This window comes from Heterocephalus glaber, unplaced genomic scaffold, assembly GCF_053883595.1.
Source record: "Heterocephalus glaber isolate CG9 unplaced genomic scaffold, H.glaber_assembly_v1.0 deba00001472, whole genome shotgun sequence".
NCBI lineage: Eukaryota > Metazoa > Chordata > Mammalia > Rodentia > Bathyergidae > Heterocephalus > Heterocephalus glaber.
In genome coordinates, this window is record NW_028258315.1 from 23,858,763 (window position 1) to 23,877,793 (window position 19,031).

At 38.2% G+C, this 19,031-nt stretch overlaps 1 protein-coding gene across 13 annotated transcripts in view; it reads left to right on the forward strand.

Annotated features, from left to right (window-relative positions):
* The window catches only part of Carmil1 (capping protein regulator and myosin 1 linker 1), a 305,246-nt gene that overhangs the window by 236,422 nt on the left and 49,793 nt on the right, over nucleotides 1-19,031 (forward strand). For all 13 annotated transcript variants that reach the window (XR_015439361.1, XR_015439362.1, XR_015439363.1 and 10 more), the window contains 4 exons: nucleotides 759-890; nucleotides 8,638-8,813; nucleotides 12,029-12,116; nucleotides 14,246-14,395. Coding sequence is in view for 10 of the 13 variants with exons in the window: in XM_087181828.1 (XP_087037954.1) it covers nucleotides 759-890; nucleotides 8,638-8,813; nucleotides 12,029-12,116; nucleotides 14,246-14,395 (546 nt within the window). In the remaining 3 variants the exon portion in view is untranslated. The remainder of the gene's footprint in view (nucleotides 1-758; nucleotides 891-8,637; nucleotides 8,814-12,028; nucleotides 12,117-14,245; nucleotides 14,396-19,031) is intronic.

A 19,031-nucleotide genomic window follows, 5' to 3' on the forward strand; every position in this document is an offset into this window, starting at 1 on the left:
CTTCCAGGTTGGGGAATCATGCACTGTTCACCTGTTTCTGAGTTCTGCTCTTTATAATAAACCACCAGTAGCGTATAAAGTACTTGTTTGAGTTCTTTGAATCACTGGCGAATTCTTGAACCCGATCATTAGGCTGTGGGGATCCCTGTCATTTATATGGCTTGTCTGAAAGTGCCATTAATGACCTGGGACCTGTGACTGGCATCTGAATTGGGGGCAGTTTTGTGAGACTGAGCTCTAACTTCGTGGGATATGACACTAACGACAGGCAGTGTCAAAATTGAATTGTAAGACACTCACTTGGTATCTGCAAAGAACTGGAGAATTGCCGTATGTGGCAGAACCCTACACTTTTGGTGACCAAAGTGTGAGTAAAAACTCAGCTGTCATGGTTCAGATAAGAACAGAAGCCACACAAGGGTGATACACTGTCTGTGTGATTTCAATACTGCTGAGTGATAGAATGGTCAGGTGGAAGTCTCCTAACCCCATATAGTGTTTCTCAGAGTTACTGAGGTTCACTGGATGAAAATAAAGCCTTTAAAAGTCTGGACCTCATTTTATGGGTCTACACAGAGTCTTTGACCACAAATAGATTATCTCTAATAATAGTACAGAACTATTACTAACTTTCATTAACTCCACAGTGATTTGGTACTTACTGAGATGTTAGTTCCAGTAGGGAAATGATAGAACAATTTTTCCCATTTTTTACTAAAGTGTTTTATATTACAATTATTTTTTATTTTTCTTAACAGTTGTTACCAAATCTGTACCATGTTGGTGGTGTGTCTTGGGCAGGAGCCAGTGGCTTGTTATCCAATCCCATTCAGGAGACCCTGGAATCGATGGCAGGAGAAGTTACAAGAGTTGTGGATGAACAACTGAAGGTCTGTGGTTTTGTTATTTTGAAAGTGAAATTGTTGAAAAAGGATAGCACTTCAGGACACAGCTACTTGTGTTTTACAAAGGTGTGTGTGGGCATTATGGACTTTCTGTGCTGGTGTACATGTAAAAATTGAATACTATCTGTTCAAGCTTTGTTTATATGTTTTATACAACAAGTTTAAGTGAAATTTGATTTCATTTTTTGTGGTAAATCTCTAAATGTCCTTAATATGATAGATAGAAAAATGGCTGGTTGATTTCTCCTTAGAGGGCACAAAAGAAGTCTACTTCTGGGGGTAAAAAAGCTATCTTTTGTTACTGTACTTGATTTTGAGCATGGGAAAGATGATAGGAGCTCTACTTACAGTACCTAGATGGGGAATCTGACACTAGGCACCCAGCCATCCTTGAAAGGACCTTTGGTTGAAAAGACTAAGAGAAATATTTAGAATGGAGTTGCAGGATACTCCAGTAAAAGAGATCTGCTCTAGGTGTACTGACTGCAAAAAAGAGTTAAAAACAATCCATGAAATTTAGCAGTGGGGTATTGTAATCCAAGACCTGTGTTTTCTTAAGGTAATTTCAAAGCACAGCTATACCAGAGAAGTTTTACATGTAAAAAGTTGTCCTTATTTTTAGTCTGCCTTTCAAGGATGCCTTAAAAACTCCGTGTCTGAATTTCTATAAATAATTGGTCTGTTTTCTTCCAAGAGCACAACTGCTATACCCATAGGGATTTGATGTACAACTCAATCATAACTTTGCGTATACCAGACTCTCTCCGAAAATTAAGTTAATGATGGACAAAATGTTTTGGATTTTAGGTGTTTATGTCCCTGTCTTCCTTTAATACTACAGAGAGATTCTTGTGTATCACTTTTATGTACTTGTGGTTATTTTGAATTCATGTTGAACTGAGATAGAGGTTGGAAAAAGACCTGTTGGTTAATACAAAGTCCTGCAAGACCACTTGTTACTGAATAGCACTTGCATCCTTCATGAAGAATAAAATACAGACAGTGGATACTTTCTTATATATTTAAAATCAACTTTGTTGCTTTTTTGCTGACTATAAAAAGTGAAATTCTTTGTTGTGTGTGTGAAATATTTTAGCAAGTATATACAAAGTAAAAATCACCTGAAATCCCAGAGATGACAGCAGTGTTAATAATTTAGTGAATTTTCAGGCATTCTGTGCCTTCACATACAATTTTACATTCAGGTAATTGTACTGTCCTTACAGATTAGTAGCCTTTTATATTTGGTACAGTGTCATAAATGCAATTCTAATGGTGACAGAAATCATTTTCGGTGGCCACATGGTATTCTATTGTATGAATGTACCACCATAATTTATTTTCTAAATTTTGATTAGTTCTGCTATAATTCCTATATTTATATATTCCTATAATTGACCCAGTGCTAGGTCAAGTAGTGCATATGTTTTATACTTGCATATGTGTTTGTAAACTGTCCAGTGGCGTAGTTGATCATTTTGCTACATACTCAGCATACTAAATACAGCAGGTAACACATATTTTTCAGTGTGATGAGTTTTTAATCTTATTTTTAAATTTTTCTGTAATAATGCAGTGATAGATCAAGTAATTTCATCACCCACTTATATTTCTTCTGTTGCAAATTACCTATTCACATCCCTTGCCTATTTTCTTTAAAAATATTTGTAATAATTTCTTGCTTAGTAAGGATTGGCTGTCATATAAGTCAACATGAAACATTGTGGCAGGGCCTTTCCCATTCAGCTGCTTCCAACTGTCCATTGTCATTTCAGCCTGTCTAACCCACACATTACCCTAGCACCATTAATGTTTGTTTTCTGCTTATTGCACAGAATGGGTGAAACTGACTCTTGCTAGTTTTTCTTGGGAGAAACTAGAAGGCAAGTATCTGAAGTAAAAGACATTTGAATTTGTAGACTAGAGACAACATGAATATATTTAGAACCACATATTTTTTGTAAATAGGCATTGCTTGCATTTTTGTGGCATGTTGTTAACTTTTCTGACTCTGTTAAATATCATCAGAGTTCTCAGTTTGTCACCCGCTTGCTTATCTGCAAGGACCATAGCGGGCTTTTCTCTCCTTCTCACTTTCTGCCAGGTCCCAGGCCCCCAGATGGCCTGTATTCCTTTCCCTGTTTGTTTCTTTTCAGTATTCTCAATCCTTCTCACTTTTCAGTTCCTTTCCTCTTGGGAATGCCTGTCATGAATCATAGCAAATCCTCAATCCAAACATCTTAATTAAATGTTACTTTTCAATTTTCTTTTAACTGGGTGCACATTTGGTTGATACTTTCCGTAGACGATAGTCAGTTTACTTCCTTTCTGTTCCCTTCCGGTTTACCCAACAAATAGCCTTTTGCTGTTTACAAACATTTTTCCTACTTATAATAACCTTGCAGTGCATTGTCCTTTTAAATTTTATTTATTCATATGTGTTTGCAATATATAATACGTATGTACATGCACTGTGAGGAATGGGTCCATAGCCATCTCGGTCCCCTTTCCTCCCTCCCATTTTCCACCACCACTGGAGGCCTCTTCCATCTCTACATAGTCCATCTCCCTCTTTCCTATCACACATATTTTATTTTGCTCTTTAAATTATTTGTACTTTGGGTTTCTTACATAAGAGAAATCATCTTCTCTGTCTGATTTACAATCTCAAGGTGCATCCATTTTCCTACAGAGGACTCAGTTTTCTCCTTTTTTGGTACTGGGGATCGAACTCAGGTCTTTGCACTTGCACAGCAGGCAGCGAAACCACTGAGCTAAATCCCCAGCCTAGTTTTCTCCTTCTTTATAGCTAAATAGTACTCCATGCTTTTCTTAAAATTATGTAAGGAAAATGCATTTTTTGATATAACTATTGTTCCATTTCTTTTTTTTTTTTTGGTACCGGGGATCAACCTCTGGTCCTTGTGCTTGCGCTGCAGGCGGCAAAACCAGCTGAGCTAAATCCCTGGCCCTATTGTTCCATTTCTTAATAAACTAGAGTAGCTATTACTTATTTTACTACTAACATCAAATTTTCCTTGTTAAAGAGTCCCTTTTTTCGTTTTCCCAGTTTTCTAAAATTAGCATATTATATAAGCAAAAGCTACCACACATGGATTATTTTGTAAAATAGTTGTTTTGTTTTTAAACAATTTTTATTATAGAGAATGGAAAGAAGTAGGCCCACAGGCCTAGACTCGTGTTTAGGTTTTCTCTTACCTAGCCTTGTGCTTTAAAGCAAGTTACCAAACTTTGGGGATCAAGTTTCTTTGTGCAAGACTGTCCTGGCCTCAAAGCAATGGGAGATTCCTTCCAACTTCATTGTTGGATCATCTTGTATCATGGCCAATGGTGGCTATTTGAATACTGGATAAGTTCAGATAACTCTTTGAGCTATTTTTTTAAATGATTATTTCAGAAAGCAAAAGTAATGACCAAATAAACCAGCCTTCTTAGCTGACTTCTTGGAGGAGAAGAAAGTATTAAGTTTGGAGAAATTCCTTCTTTGAAAGAGTCAATGTTTTCTGTGAACTGGCCTGTTTTCAGTGTTTTAAAATGACAACTCTCCTTTCGATCTCCCCGCTTTGATCCTGACATTTAGTCCTAGAGTAACAGTAAGTGAATAAATGGGGTTTGAATGTTCTAACATAAGGAAACCTTCATTTTTCCCTTTTGGACTTAAAGTTAAGGAGTTTGTTTTGGCCTGGAAGAATCTTGATTTCCCAGAGGGCTTCAGTGGTGAAATACTTCACTGGTAAATTTTAGATTTCCTTAGGATATGTGATCTGAAGGGCTTCAGTGACATTTGAGCAAATATTAACTCAGTTTGACTGGAAGACTTCTGAACACTCGTTTTTTTCCCCTATACATTAAGTTTTCCAAAGAAAAGGAAGAATGGTTTCAGAGCACTTCAGTATGGAAGTTTTATTTGCCAGTCATTGGCTAAATGCAAGACTGTATGAGTATAGCTGCTACTTGAACCTGTTAAACCAATTTGTTTTACAAATATTACATGATTGCCTAAGTGCCATTAGTTATTTTTATATTTAAGAAATATGCACTCTTGGGACTGTCATTTGGGACATATGAGGTGTAATACAGTCAATGTTTTAATTATTAAAAAAATTTATTACAGTGAAAGACCGTTGCCATTAATCCTCCTCAAAATGCTCACCCTTGTTTTGAACACTTATTCTTGCCACTTTTTGAAGCATTTCTTGAAGTCCTCTTTTTTGAGTGTCTTTTGTTGCACTGTCGTGGCTGCCTTGATGTCCTGAATAGATTGAAAATATTTACCTTTCTTGGTTATTTTGACTTTGGGGGAGAGCCAAAAGTCTCATGGTGCCAGATCTAGTAAGTAAGGTGGATGAGGCCATATCGTCTTTGCAAGCCTGCTTTTTCATTGGATGGCACTCGGCAACAGCATTCACTGTATTTTTTTTAAATCACATCTCCTAAAGACACTTATGAAAGAAGACGTCCAGAACTGCTTCAGAAAGTAGAAAAAATGATAGGATAAATGAAGCATGAGAGAGGTTAATGACAATGTGTCTTTTACTGTAATAAATTTTTATTAATATTCAGCTTATATTTTGATCACCCCTCATATGTGCAAAATGAAATATGATTATCACTGTTCAAACACAATGCCTGTTCACTGCAAGACATGTGAGGGTAGAAAAACAGTCTAACAAAATGAAGAAGATGTAAAGAAAGTTCAGGAACACTGGAAGAGTGAGAAAGTTTCACAGAAGTCTACTTTAGATTCCCAAAACAAAAGAGAAATTGAAGAGATGGCGGCCAAGATTTCAGGGCCTAATGGTAGGCCAGACTCTTCCAATTCAGGAAGACAAGCAAATTCAAAGCACTCCACATCTAGAATCATCATCATGAACATGGAAAAACATGGAAACAAAGAGGTAGTCAAAGGATTCCAGGGAGAGGAAGGGAAAAGGAGGCTTTGTTATTACTTAAGAAATCCCACCTGAAGACTGACCACTCGTTTCTCAGCACTTAATGGAAGCCAAAAGACAATGAAATCATATCTCAAATTTCTGAGTGAACATGAAATATCTATGTAGAATTGAAACCCCATGCCCTTAATATTTTACAATGAGGATGCAATAAAGACATTTTCATCAAAACAAAAACTGAGATAGTTTACTATCGCTGAGCGACATTAAAAAATTATCGCAAGTGTATACTTTGGGGTAGAGGAAAAGTTATCTAAGAAAGAAAGTCTGCACTGCAGGAAAGAATAATGAGCAGAGAAAATCCCAGATGTAGGGAAATGGAAACATTGACTGTATGGAAAAATGATGTTTGTGTCCAAAACCAAATAAAATACTAGAAGCAAGTACATATATCAGAAGGGTGTGATTTAAAGCTGCTGTGCTTCATTCCTAGAAGAACATAGATTGTCTCAGTATGTGGCAAGGGTAGGTGACAGTGAAACTGAACACCTTGCAGTACTGTGGTCAACATTTGGTTGGGACTCACTGGGATGTTGTAGTAATGTGAAGCGAAAGGGGGGATGTTAACAGGATCCTAGTGTGTGGAAGGGCTGAGGACCTGGACGGCCTGTGTCTAAAAGCCTGCGCTAGGGGCTAGACACAAAGAGGGGTCAAGGGCTTCATTATAGTTGTTCTGTGACCCTTTCTCCTGCCCTGGCAACCTTAGGTATGGTTGACTCAGGAGAACAGGGGAAATGATAAGTAATGAGGCAGAGAAGAAAGGAACATGGTTTGGGGTCATGGGCAGGGTGTGAGAGGATGGTGCTGGCACAGGAAGCAGAAGACCTGAATTCCCGTCTTACTGATTCCAGAAACCAGCTGCATGACCGTAAGCAGGTTACCTATTTTCTTTGAGCTCCAGATTTCCCATTTATCAAACTGGGATGTTCTAATCTACCTTGACTTATAGAGTTATTGTATGGATTGGAAGAGGCCATAGCTGATTGTACTTTGTATAAACTGCTGTATCGTGTTGGTAGGTGCTGGGGTAAAGGGGTGGTAGGGAGCCAACTGCACGATATTTGTTGAATTAAATGCTTAAGATAGGCTAAAATTCCTTTTGCTAGGGCCCAAGGTGTGCAGTCATGGATTATAGAGAAAAGGAGATCTTAGACATTGGTGATTTTGAAGGTGAGAAGCAGAGCACAGCGGAGATTATTTCCTGTCCCTCCCACTCATTCTGCAGCCACTTCCTGGCAGCCTGGGCTTGGAGGCCAAGCCCCCACTCCTTCCCTCTGTAGTTCACTGACTGAATTAGTGCTCTCCCTTTTCAGGGGGACTGTTCAGAAAGGAACTTGTAGGCTGATGAACCAGGACAGAGTTAACAGTGCTGTTTCCTTGGAGTGTTGGGCTGGTGGTCAGGAACAGAAAGTGCTCGTTCATTCATGCTAAGAGGAAAATACTTCATCTTCATCTAAATTACATCAGATGGGTGTTTGGGAACTTTCTTGAGTAATGTAGTAATTCAGCAATTATTCAGCCAGAGTTACAACAGGGACAGAGCACTGTCAACCTAGGAGTGGATTTTGGAAACTTCTTAGGTGATTGGCTTCTCCCTCTCCCCGTAGTTTCCTCAAGATCCTTTTAGACGCCCTCTTACAATGCTGCTCATCCTGCAGTGTAGTGACAGATTTTATTAGGTGGGTCATACTTTGCCTGTGAATATGGCAGTCTCATTAGCAGTGCTGCCCAGGTCCTAGGTCACCCTATAGCCAGGCTTCTAAAACCTAGGTTCTCAGTAAGGAGAGTCTTGGAAATCAGATTAATAGCCGTCTCTGAGTAACTGTGTGCCAGAAATACTACATTTGTAGTATCTTTTAATCCTCAGTAATCCTAGGAAGCTAGAACTTTTTTTTTTTAACTCCCATTTTGTAGGCAAGGTAAGTAAAATGATGAAATCAGTGACTTTGCCCAGTGCCACTCAGACTTAGGTCTGACACTGGCACAGATGTCTGTCCATGATTTCCAGCTCTCTGGTCCATCTCAGGCCCATCCTTTAACTTCCCTTCACTCACATTCTTCAACTATAAAATGGCGATCTCATGTATATCTGCTCTGCTTATCTTCACAGATATTGGAGGGATAAAATGTGCAGAAACGTTTTTCTGACTCTAAAGTACTACATGAATGTGTTGTAACTATTGCTATTAATCTTATGTATTAAGTACTCTATAAATGTCTTCATTGATTAGTATCCATGTTTATTGTTGTTACAATAATTATTGTTTTACCTAACTCTAAAGCTTTTCTTTTAAAGGAGCAAAATTAACAGTAGTTTCTTTGATTTATCAGCTGCTGCTGTTTTGAGAGAGCTGTTGAATGGTTTGCCCTAATTTTGGATTCCTGTCATTTGAAAAATGTCACAAACATTCAAATCCGATGTATTTTTTAGGTCTCTTTCTAGGTCTGGATTTCCTAGCTATAAGTTTATTTTCTAGTACTAAGGAGAACAGTCTGGTGTAGAGAGTTGGTAAATAAAGGCTTAACACTTGTATTTTTAAATCTGCTCATTCATGGCTTTGTTAGGCTGTCACAGCAGGTGCCAGTGTCTGATTTAAAGTGGTTTCCTGAGATCACGATCATGTAGCAGTCCCAGGTCACCAGGGGCAGCCTTGGATCTCTGGTGGTGCCCAAGCTTGGTGCCCAGTGTCATATATTATCACCTCGCAGTTTGATGGTGCCATCTCCCCCATCTCACCCTCCTCTGTGCTGCTTTGCAGGCTCTGCTTGAATCCATGGTTGATGCTGCCGAGAACCTTTGTCCCAATGTGATGAGAAAAGCCCACATTCGACAAGACTTGATTCATGCCAGCACCGAAAAGATTTCCGTTCCACGTACCTTTGTTAAAAATGTCCTGTTGGAGCAGTCTGGAATTGATATCCTTAACAAAATTAGGTAGGTTTATAACATTAATAAACCGTAGATCTGCAATATCTGTGAGTGAGTCGAGGCAGCTCTACAGAGTGTCATTGTTGGCTTTATCCATGTATAACGTGCTCAGGCATGTCTAATAGGCAGAGACTGTATATAAATATAGCTGTGCATAAATGCAAAATAAGAAGGTCACATATATGCCTGCTCTGCCTAAGAGGATAGTTATTGGCTCTCTTTAAGGCTTTATATTCAAGGGAGGGGGACATGTTTGTAACCCTGGTTTCTGCTTCTAAGGATTATCTTTCATCTCTCTCAATCTCAGTTTAAACACTGAGGCCAGTTTGCTCTCTGTCACCATCCTATTATGAGAAAAATGCAGGGCCTATAATAGGCACAGAGACCCTCTGTGACCTTAACATATTTTCCTTCTGGGCTAATTTGGTGGATTTGTGATACTGTGTATGTGCTGATGATGTCTTTCTGATGTTTACATAGACAGCTGTTTGAAAAATATGCCAAGACTTAAACATTTAAAAGCTGTGATCATTGACATATTTGCCTGCATTTTAACATTAGAAATTTAGCAATCACCAGTATTCCGTGATTGCTCAGCTAATTCTCATTCTGTTTTTTAGTTGAGGAATCAGATGAGTAAAAGTTTAAGAACAGTTTTAATTTTCTCATTTAGCTATTTCTGAGTATTGATAAGACTGTTTGGATATAGCAAAAATAGCTCCTGTCTAGAGAGTTGGGAACTGTGCTAATACATAATGACAAAGCTAAATGGCAACCTGCAAGAAATATGAGACATCAAAATAGAATAAACCAAACATTTAAGGCTGACAGCCTTAAAGTTAGCTTACAGCATCTTGAGGATTTAGGAATTCTGCAGTAACTGTATAGTCTCAGGCCCAAGATGCGGCTCTTGGATTTTATTGTTTGTGGTTTTAATTAAGCTCCTAGTACCTACTCGGCTGAATTGTAAGGCAGTTGGAAAAACTTGAGAAATTAAGGAAAGATTTTCAAAGAATGTATAGGATACCATATATTAGTGACTTTATGAATTCCTCCGAAATTACAAAGGATGTTTGCATATTTCTATTACCTGTGGTTTCAGATTTTTTTCACTGAAAATAGTAGAGTATTATATATTTAAAACATAAAATACAGCTAAAACATAAAATATAAATATTAAATCCCTTTTAAATATTAAGGATAAACAACATATTGACCACTTTTCCTTTATAATAGTGGGTTTAGCTACCACCAAATCATACTCTGATTTTTTTACTGGAGTATCAGACTCTGTTACATATGGTCATTTTCCTTGAAAATGGACAAATTCCAAAAGTTTCCCTTGAAAATAGAGCTCTTCACATCAGTTAATCAACATCTTGTCCACTGACTTCCCAGTTCTCTTTCTATAACACACTAACCTGAGCATGATGGGATGAAAGTCCTGACTCACGTATGTATGCATGTACATACAGACCCATGGGCACATGCAGGCAGAAGTGACTCAGTTCCTCTGACAATTTTGCAGACTGAAAGCTCAATCTGAGAGAAAGTGTAGCATTCAGTAGCAAAATAATGGAACAATCCTGAGACATGTAAAATAATTGCATTTTTAAGCTTCTTTCTTTCAGTGCTGTGATTTGACATAAATAGACCACTCCTTCCCACCTTAGGGAAGAGGGAAAGACAGTGAGATACAAACTGCTGAGCTGAGAGTGTTATGAGGAGAGTAATTCCCAAGCACATCTGCAGAGAATCAGAGGCAAACTTCGCAGGCCCCACTAGAAAGTTAGAGTGGGATTCAGTAATCTATTTTTAATATGAGACCCAGAGAATCTTACCTATGGACACCTCTGGGGGATAATGAAGTATTAGATGAGCCATAGAGCTAATGAGCCCTTGTTTCATGAACAGGAATTATAGAAACCTCCTTTTATCTTTAGCCCAGGCACATTTTTGCTATAGGCATCAAGGGACTAATTAATACCTCTGTTCTGCCTCACCATCAGAAAGTTCCTCAGGCAGAGAAATCTCAATGCAAAATTTTGCCTTTACATTAGAAGAAAATTTTCCTTGTTACATAAATGTATTTTCAAACTGAGCTTTAGAATTAAATAATTTTATTTTGACAACTCCTTTGCCTGCTGTAAAAACATAAAAATTCTTGACTTCAGAAGCAGGCTGAACTTACAAGACAATATCGGAATGTGGAGTTGTGTCTCTAGCAGGTTGACCTTTAGCTGTAGTTTGCATTTAGGACATCAGTGTAGTAAAGTAGGGTTCCTCAGCCTGCAAACACACATGGAGGCTGAATTCTAGCAAAAACCACATTACTAAAATGCTAACTAAAATATTGGCCATCTGATAGAAACCTTAGTGGTTGAGACTGTTCGTAAAAACTGCAAACCACTTTCTGTTACCTGGGTGCTTTCAGAGGGAGTTCAAGTAGAAGGCACCAAAACTGAACATTTTAGTGACTTCTGTTCATAAAGCTTCAGAACACAAAACATTTGTAACTTTTCATTGCAAGATGGATAGCCAGGTATAGTGGTGGACACCTGCAATCCCAGCACTTTGGAAGGCTGAGAAGGGACAATTGTAAGTTTGAGCCCAGCATGGACAATTTAGATACTTAGCAAGACCCTGTCTCAAAATAATAAATAAATAAAAGTCTAGTGATGCAGCTCAGTGCAAAGGCCCTGGATTCAATCCCCAGTATTGGGGAAAAATAAAAGATGATAAGTGAAAGTAGAAGCAGTGTAATATGGCACCAATATGGCACTGTGTGATTGGTAAAGTTTTATAAAAGGGTGGGGGATGTGCATATTAAACTAAGACTTATCAACCAGACTAGACTTTCTTAATCTGTTCCAGCACCGGATTGTTTTCATTTTTGTCAATGGGTGAATTGTACCTTGCCAGGTGGTGCAGATGCTTCCCATTAAGTTTATCTTCATCCAGATGTTTTTTATTTCTACCATTAAATCTCAAGTTTTGAAACTGCAGAGGCAGGTTGAAATTGGTAAAGAGACTCTATTATCTGTGTGTTTATGGCAGTGTTTAAGGCTTTTTGGAAACACAGCCCCATTCACACCATGTAATATTCCATTTTCAAAGAAGTGGATTCATGGTTGACTGTATCAGCATGGCATCCAGGGTGGGTGACTTTTCTCCCCTGGCACAAATCCTAACACTGCTTTGTCCTTGTGGTTTTCACATAGCGAAGTGAAGCTGACGGTGGCCTCCTTCCTGTCTGATCGGATTGTGGATGAGATCCTGGATGCACTCTCACACTGCCATCATAAACTGGTGAGTGCCACACCCATCTTGAGTGAGGCCTCCTGTTGCAGCTCCATTGTGACACAGAGTGGCCTTCTGATGGGGGTGTGGTTTGAGTTTTATATTTCATCCCTTTGCAGCTTTATGGATTAAGATGCTGGTTTTGCTCCTTCCTCTTCTCTGTTGCTTCCAGCCATTCTGGAGCATGTTCAGATTTCTCCAGATAGAATGACAGAGGAAAGCAGAAATAATTGTACCCAGAGATCTCACTTATAATGCAAGTCTGAAGTTGTAGTAAGCAATGATGTTGAGACTGAGGTCTAAAAATAAAAATTTTAATTTACTGGTGCTCATTTTGTTGCTGTCCCAAGATCAATTTGGAATGCAATATTCTTGGAAACAGAGGGAAATGAAATATTTGGAATTCAAAGAAAGTACAAGAGGCATATGGGCATAATGTAGTGATTTCTGGCTACTCAACAAGTGCCTCTGATAGAACAGTAACTGTCCCTCATCTATAAAGTGGCCCTACAACAAGATGTAGGGGACTTTCCTGCCAATATCTGCAGATGAAAGGTAGAAGGTACATGTTTCTGGAACTTGAAAGTGTCCTCTGAGGCATAGAAAGTTTTAAAACTGGTTATATGTCGGGTTTCAAAAATGTTACCATACATAGAAAGAATTTCAGATTCACTATAGGATTGAGAGGTTCAGTTTCATGGCATTGGATTTTGGGCAATAGGAGTGAACACTAAAATGAAAGGAGCATCAACAGTTTCTTCCGTACAAAGCAGACAAATGAGAAAAGTGTCTAAGACTGTCTTGTAAACTTCAAAAGATAAGACATCTCCAGCAGCACTGCTCAGAGTCCTGCTTGTGGACCAGGGGTGGCCTGCTAAGGAGTGGTCACCAGTCACGACCACTCACGAGTTCAAGGTCCAACAGGAGGCATCGAGAAAACTCCTCAGGAGAACATCTCAACATGTGATAGTATACACACACACATTATTTTTCTAAAATTTTGTTCATTGTATTTAATCAATGTATCAGTTTATGCCAAGTTAGGAAGATAGAGAAGACTGGTCCATTACATTTAAAGTTGAAGAAGCTGTATTCTTTAGATCTTGGCCCAAATGAGAGCTGCATCATCGTTTAGAACTCCCACTTCAGTCTCTTTTTATACAATAAGCAAAAACAAAATCAATAGACCACTCTTTTTAGAAACCCATGGGAACTGCTTCAGAACCTTCCCTTAATGACACCAATGCAGGGTGTTTAATGAGCATATGGAAATTACACAAAAAGTTTTACTCTCTCACCTTTTTATATTTGTCCTTCATTGAAGAACTTACTGAAGAAGCATTGACATGTTCTCTTTATAACTGAAGAGGAATTGTGTGTGAATACACTCTTCTATTGTTTTGAACTACATTTTCACACGAATATATTAGTTTAAATTTATAAAAAAGACATTAAATATTATATGAAATGGTGTCTTTAAAATGAAACTTTTTTTTTGAGAGGCAGATGCCATTTTTTTTTTTTTTAACTTTTTAGAAGAGTTATGAAAGCTGCCATGGACTTGTCAGTTGCTCATTGTTTCAAAAGAATTAAATCACAGTTTCTGGTGTTAAATCAACCCAACGCTGGCTATTTTCCATTTCAGCCCAGTTCATTCCATTCCACTTCTCACCATTTTTTTTTTTTGTTTACCTAAAACATAATACTGGTTATAGTAAATCATACAAATGTGTTATTCCTTTCATGAAAACAATGATAGCTAGCCATCATTAAAATATTTTTAATAATTTCTTTGCTTTCAGTCTTTTAAAATAATAAAAGTTCATTTCCCTCATTAGCTAACTTTTTAAAGCACTAGATAAAGATTCCTATCAAGTAAAAATAAAGAGAACACTGCTTATTTTATTGTAGACTAAGTGGTCTCCTTATTGATGAAGGGAGATTTATAATTTCTGTTAAGATTACAAAGAGAGGTAATAAGAGGCCAGTTGCTGTGTAAGGGATTCCTGCATAGCTGCTGACTACTTGCCAAGGTGGACCTCCATGGCACCATCTTGGAAAGGACATCTTCAGGAGCAGCCTGCCAGCTTGGCCATGACTCCTCATTTTATTTCTCCTGTTGCATCTTGACCCTCCAGGCTGAGCATTTCAGCAGACGTGGCAAGACCCTTCCTCAGCAAGAGTCCCTGGAGATCGAACTGGCTGAGGAGAAGCCAGCAAAGCTCTCCCTTATCACCTTGGAGGAGCTGACAGAGGTAGAGCGCTTAGAAGACCTGGATACTTGTATGGTAAGATATGGCCTTTGGTGGCACCACTGTGCCATCCATTGCACTGTGCCATCCATTGCACTGTGCCATTGTGTTTTGAAAAAACTTCACTCTTTGAAATCAGACCAAACAAAACTACTTATTGCAGATAATCCTTTCAGAATCTTGTGGTGCTGAGACAGCTAAGCATGGCTTCAGGTGTCCACATTTGTATAGACTTCTGAGGTCTGAAGACATTGTGGGAAAGAAAAAAAACAAAACAAAAATTTAAATGTGAGAAATAGAATATGTAACTTATAAAGATCCTTTGTGATAGGAAAATATTCTCAAATGTAAATTAGCCATTATAACATATGTAGGAGTTTTTTTCAACTATATCAGGTGACCATCTCTTTTTTGGGTCTTACCAGTTTTCCCCCTTTGTTACAGTTTCTTGGCAGACCTTTAAATTTGGATTTCCTGTTTAAATGCTGTTCTGTTTCATTCACTTGACTTGATGTGCTTGTAATCCTAGAATCCACAATATGGTTTTCCCTCACCATGGGTTTTCATCCCTTACCCGTTTGCTAACTCTCATGTGGTACATCCATCTGGCCAGAAAACTAGAGCATTTCCATAGCTTTTTTCCTCTGAGGGCAATTTTACCTCAAGCCTTACTTCATTATTTTAAAATTTACATTATAGGTATCACTAGTTCTCACTTTACTGTCAGAAAAGCTGTATGTGTCTTTTTCATCCTCTGTTCAGTATGCTTGTTTCACCAAAATGTAATTCCTTATAATCTGAAAGGATGGGTAATGGTGAAACTCAGTTTGGATTATTTATCTGCCCAAATGTTTCTCCATTGGCTTCTGACTTCAACAGTTTTTCGATGCAGCCATTATTAAGGAACTATGCTTGTTTTTAACTTGCAGAAGCAAGGATCTGATATGGCTAATACTATTTTTCCAGCCTGAAAGAGATTGTAGAAGTTTCCTAATTTAGAAACCACTATTAACCATTTTCTTAAAGCCTGTGAAAAAAATAACTCTAGTGCTCTTCATGGAAAGCCTTGTCATATACAAGGAGAATAGCAAAGGAAGCCTAAAATCCAATCCAGCATTTCAAGTAACATTCTAATATCACTAGAAAAAGCTGAACAATAAATTTCTACATGACTATATAAATCAACAAATATATTTGATCTGTAATGGAGAGCCTGAAAATTTGCTTGTCCAGGACAGAATAAACTGTATGTTTAATAAATATTTTAAATTTGCTTACATTTTGAGGCATTGGTTGCTATGTTGTCATCGGGAGCTGTGAGATGACCCTTCAAGAAATAATTAACAAGAAATAGATCTGAGGGGCCAGGGATTTAGCTCAGTGGCACCGCTCCTGCCTTGCAAATGCAAGGTCCTGAGTTTGATCCCTGGCGCCCCCCCAAAAAAGATCTGAATTATAAATTTTAAATTACCTCTATGTCATGTTTCTTGCCAGAATCATATAGTATTATGTGAGTTGGAAAGGGTTAAAGGAAGGTGAGCAAATAGTAAGGTTTATAGGTGGCGTGGTCTGGACTGAGGAAGTGGAGATTTGAAAGACTTGCTCAGCTATGGCATCTTGGTGTGAAGCTTTGCTTGTGAGTAGCTTTGTTTGTTTGATTGATTGGGTTTTGTTTTGCAAGGGGAAGGAGAGGTGGTTCTCTGAAAGCAGGTTGAGGTCCCAGTGGAGGAGAGGAATCCTTTTTAACCAGAGGTACAGGGCTCCATCACAACCAGATTGGGCACATCTACACAGAGTGGCTTTCATTTTGCAAAGATACTCATGGTATTATAGAGCCATGAGCAGCACCAGATCCTTTGCCGGACCCCCGGGACAGCTCAGGTCAGGAGGGTGGCTGTTCTATGGCACAAGTGTCCAGGCAACAGCAGTGAGGGGCATTTCTGAGAGGTGCACCTGCTTGCTGATGTCCAGAGTGCCCAGCAAGGCCTTGGATGTTGAGTCAGGGACAGGTACAAGACAGAGTTCTCCATAAAACAACAACAACAAATTCTTAGTATAGAATTTTTGTTATGAACGTAGAATTTTTTTCCTAATTTATTTTTCTTCAAGCATTGTCCTAACTGGTCTATTAAGTTATGTAGTAGAAACTGAGAGTTAAATTTCCAGTAAGTTTAATGAAAAGATTATTTTTGTTTAAAATGTGTTGGTAGATTTTGCACGGTAATAATTTCCTGTTGACTCAAGTAATAGACCTCTAACCCACTGAAGAAGGCACCATTTTTGCAGCCACCTTAATCCTGGGCATCCGTCTTCTAAAGGAAATCTGTTTTCTGAGCTTTAAGCATCATCTTATTCTTAGCCAGTGACACAGGCTCACAGCTAATTTGGAAGAGGTAGAGAGAGCATTAGATTGGGGCTTTTAAAAGAACTTGCCCTGCCACTTGTCATAATCAAAATAGTAAATCATTCCTGTTTCTCTGTGACATCTATTGCCAAATATTTTAAGTTCACAGTACATATTTCAGAAAGGGAGACATTTGGAATGATTTTCTAAATAAGAGCATGCATTTTCCTTAGAAATATTTTTGTCTTAAGTGATCTAGGAAGTTAGGACACAAGATTAACTGTTGTGTAGACATTTAGCAGAATCATGAGGACATAAACACACACATGTGACCTTTTCCACTTGTAGCTCAAAGACCCTAACAGGGAGAAATTGTGCCACACATGGAACTAGAAAACAATTGAATGTGATTGCTTTGGGAAATGCTGTAATTTCACTGTTACCTAAAATGTTTGCTTATAGCCCAAAGAACTTTCCTCAGGCATTCCTCTGCTACCCTCATACATCATCAACCTTCTTTTGGCTAATTTAGGGACTGAACCTGTCACTTTTCGTCAGGAATGTTCATGACATCTACTAAATCTATTTTTGAACATTTCTTTAGCAAACTTAGTAAAGATTTGGGGCACCTCTTTTTTTTCCCTGTCCCTAGATTTCTAATCTTTCTGTTTTCTTTCATTTCTCCCTGGTCTAAAATTCAATTCCATTTCAGCATTTAGTCTCTTAAAGAACCAATAGTTATAATTGCACTTGGGAAGGTTTATGAACATTAAATTAGGTGTAGACATTTATATAAATTTGGGATCAAGGATTACTTTCCATGAAGTGGAAACAGTAATTCATATGATTGATTTCTTTAAAAGAAATTCAATATTTGGTCAGCATCTATTAAATTTATGCCCTAAGTGAGGGCAGAAACACTAATGGCTGAGTGATTTCATGGGGCCTTTGCTTCCAGTCAACCTTAATTTCAGAAATTTGAAACAAATGAATGTTCTTTTGAAATAGAGTATTGGAAAGAGGAATCATTTAAAAAAATTATTTGTCTCCAATCACATAATTTCCTCCCTCTCTCTCTTCCCCTCCTCTTTCCTCCATCCCTCCTTCCTTTCTTTCCTTCCTTCCTTCCTTCCTTTCCCTCCCTCCCTCTCTCTCTCTCCCTCTTTCCTTCTTTCCTTTCTTTCCCTCCCTCCCTCCCTCCTTTCTTTCTTTCTTTCTTTTTCTTTCTCTCTCTTTCTCTCTTTCTTCTTTCACGAGAAAGAAACTAAGTGGTAGTGTAGCTCACCCAGTGGGAAATGGTACAGAGGAGGGTAATGAGAACTCTTAAAATAATGGGTGAAGTTTTTTTCAGGCTCTATCTGCTCTTCCTGACCTTAGAGATTTTGACATCTCTCTAACTCTAGAAGAGAAAATCAAATGGCTTAATGGCTAATGGTTCACTGATGTAACACTTATATAGAAGCTATGACATGCCAGATGTGTCATGACAGTTAACTGTCTGAATCCTCATAACAACCTATGACTTATTAGGTCTTATTAGTATCTGTTTAACAAGTGAAGAAAGGGAGGCAGAGAAAAGTTTACGTGGCCAGGGTGACCCAAGCTTAACCAAAGGCAGGTCATGTGTTTGAACTGTCTGCTGTAGTCAGTACATGGATTTTATATGTGGTGTGTATCTTACAATTAAATTTTGGATTGAATTTATTAGACCTTGTTGATTTCTGTAAAATAGCTGCTTGCTAATTAAAAATGAAGTGAATGTATGAGCAGCAGCACTGGTGAAAGATGTAGAGCTACGTAATCCAATGGAAACCACAGTTTTTAAACATTATTGGAGACGTGTATCAAAAATCTGTATCCAATTGTTAGAAATGAATTTGCCCACTTATGGCTAACCTGGAACATTCTGCACCTGTCTGTGTGTTATTTCACTAGTGGAAATGATTAATTAGCTTTCTGTGTACTGCTTATCATTCCAACACACATGCCTTAGATGTCATGCCAAAATTTATAGTCCTTGGAATCCTCACTGTCCATAGACAGTCTGATGTTTTCCTACAGTCACGTGTCTTCGGAAATCAGAATTCCAAACTGTCTCTTTCACCTTTAGTTCCCCACTGGCCTGTGAGGGTATTGAAAGATGTATTTCTTGTGCTAGTGATTTTTTTTTCTAAATATTTAATTTGGGCCAGGGATTTAGCTCAGTGGTGCTACCCCTGCCCCGCAAGCTCAAGGACCTGAGTTTGATCCCTGGTACCAAAAAAAAAAAAACCCAGAAGATTGGGGTTTAGGTAGTGTGCCTAGCGAGTGGTGAGCCAGTATCTTCCC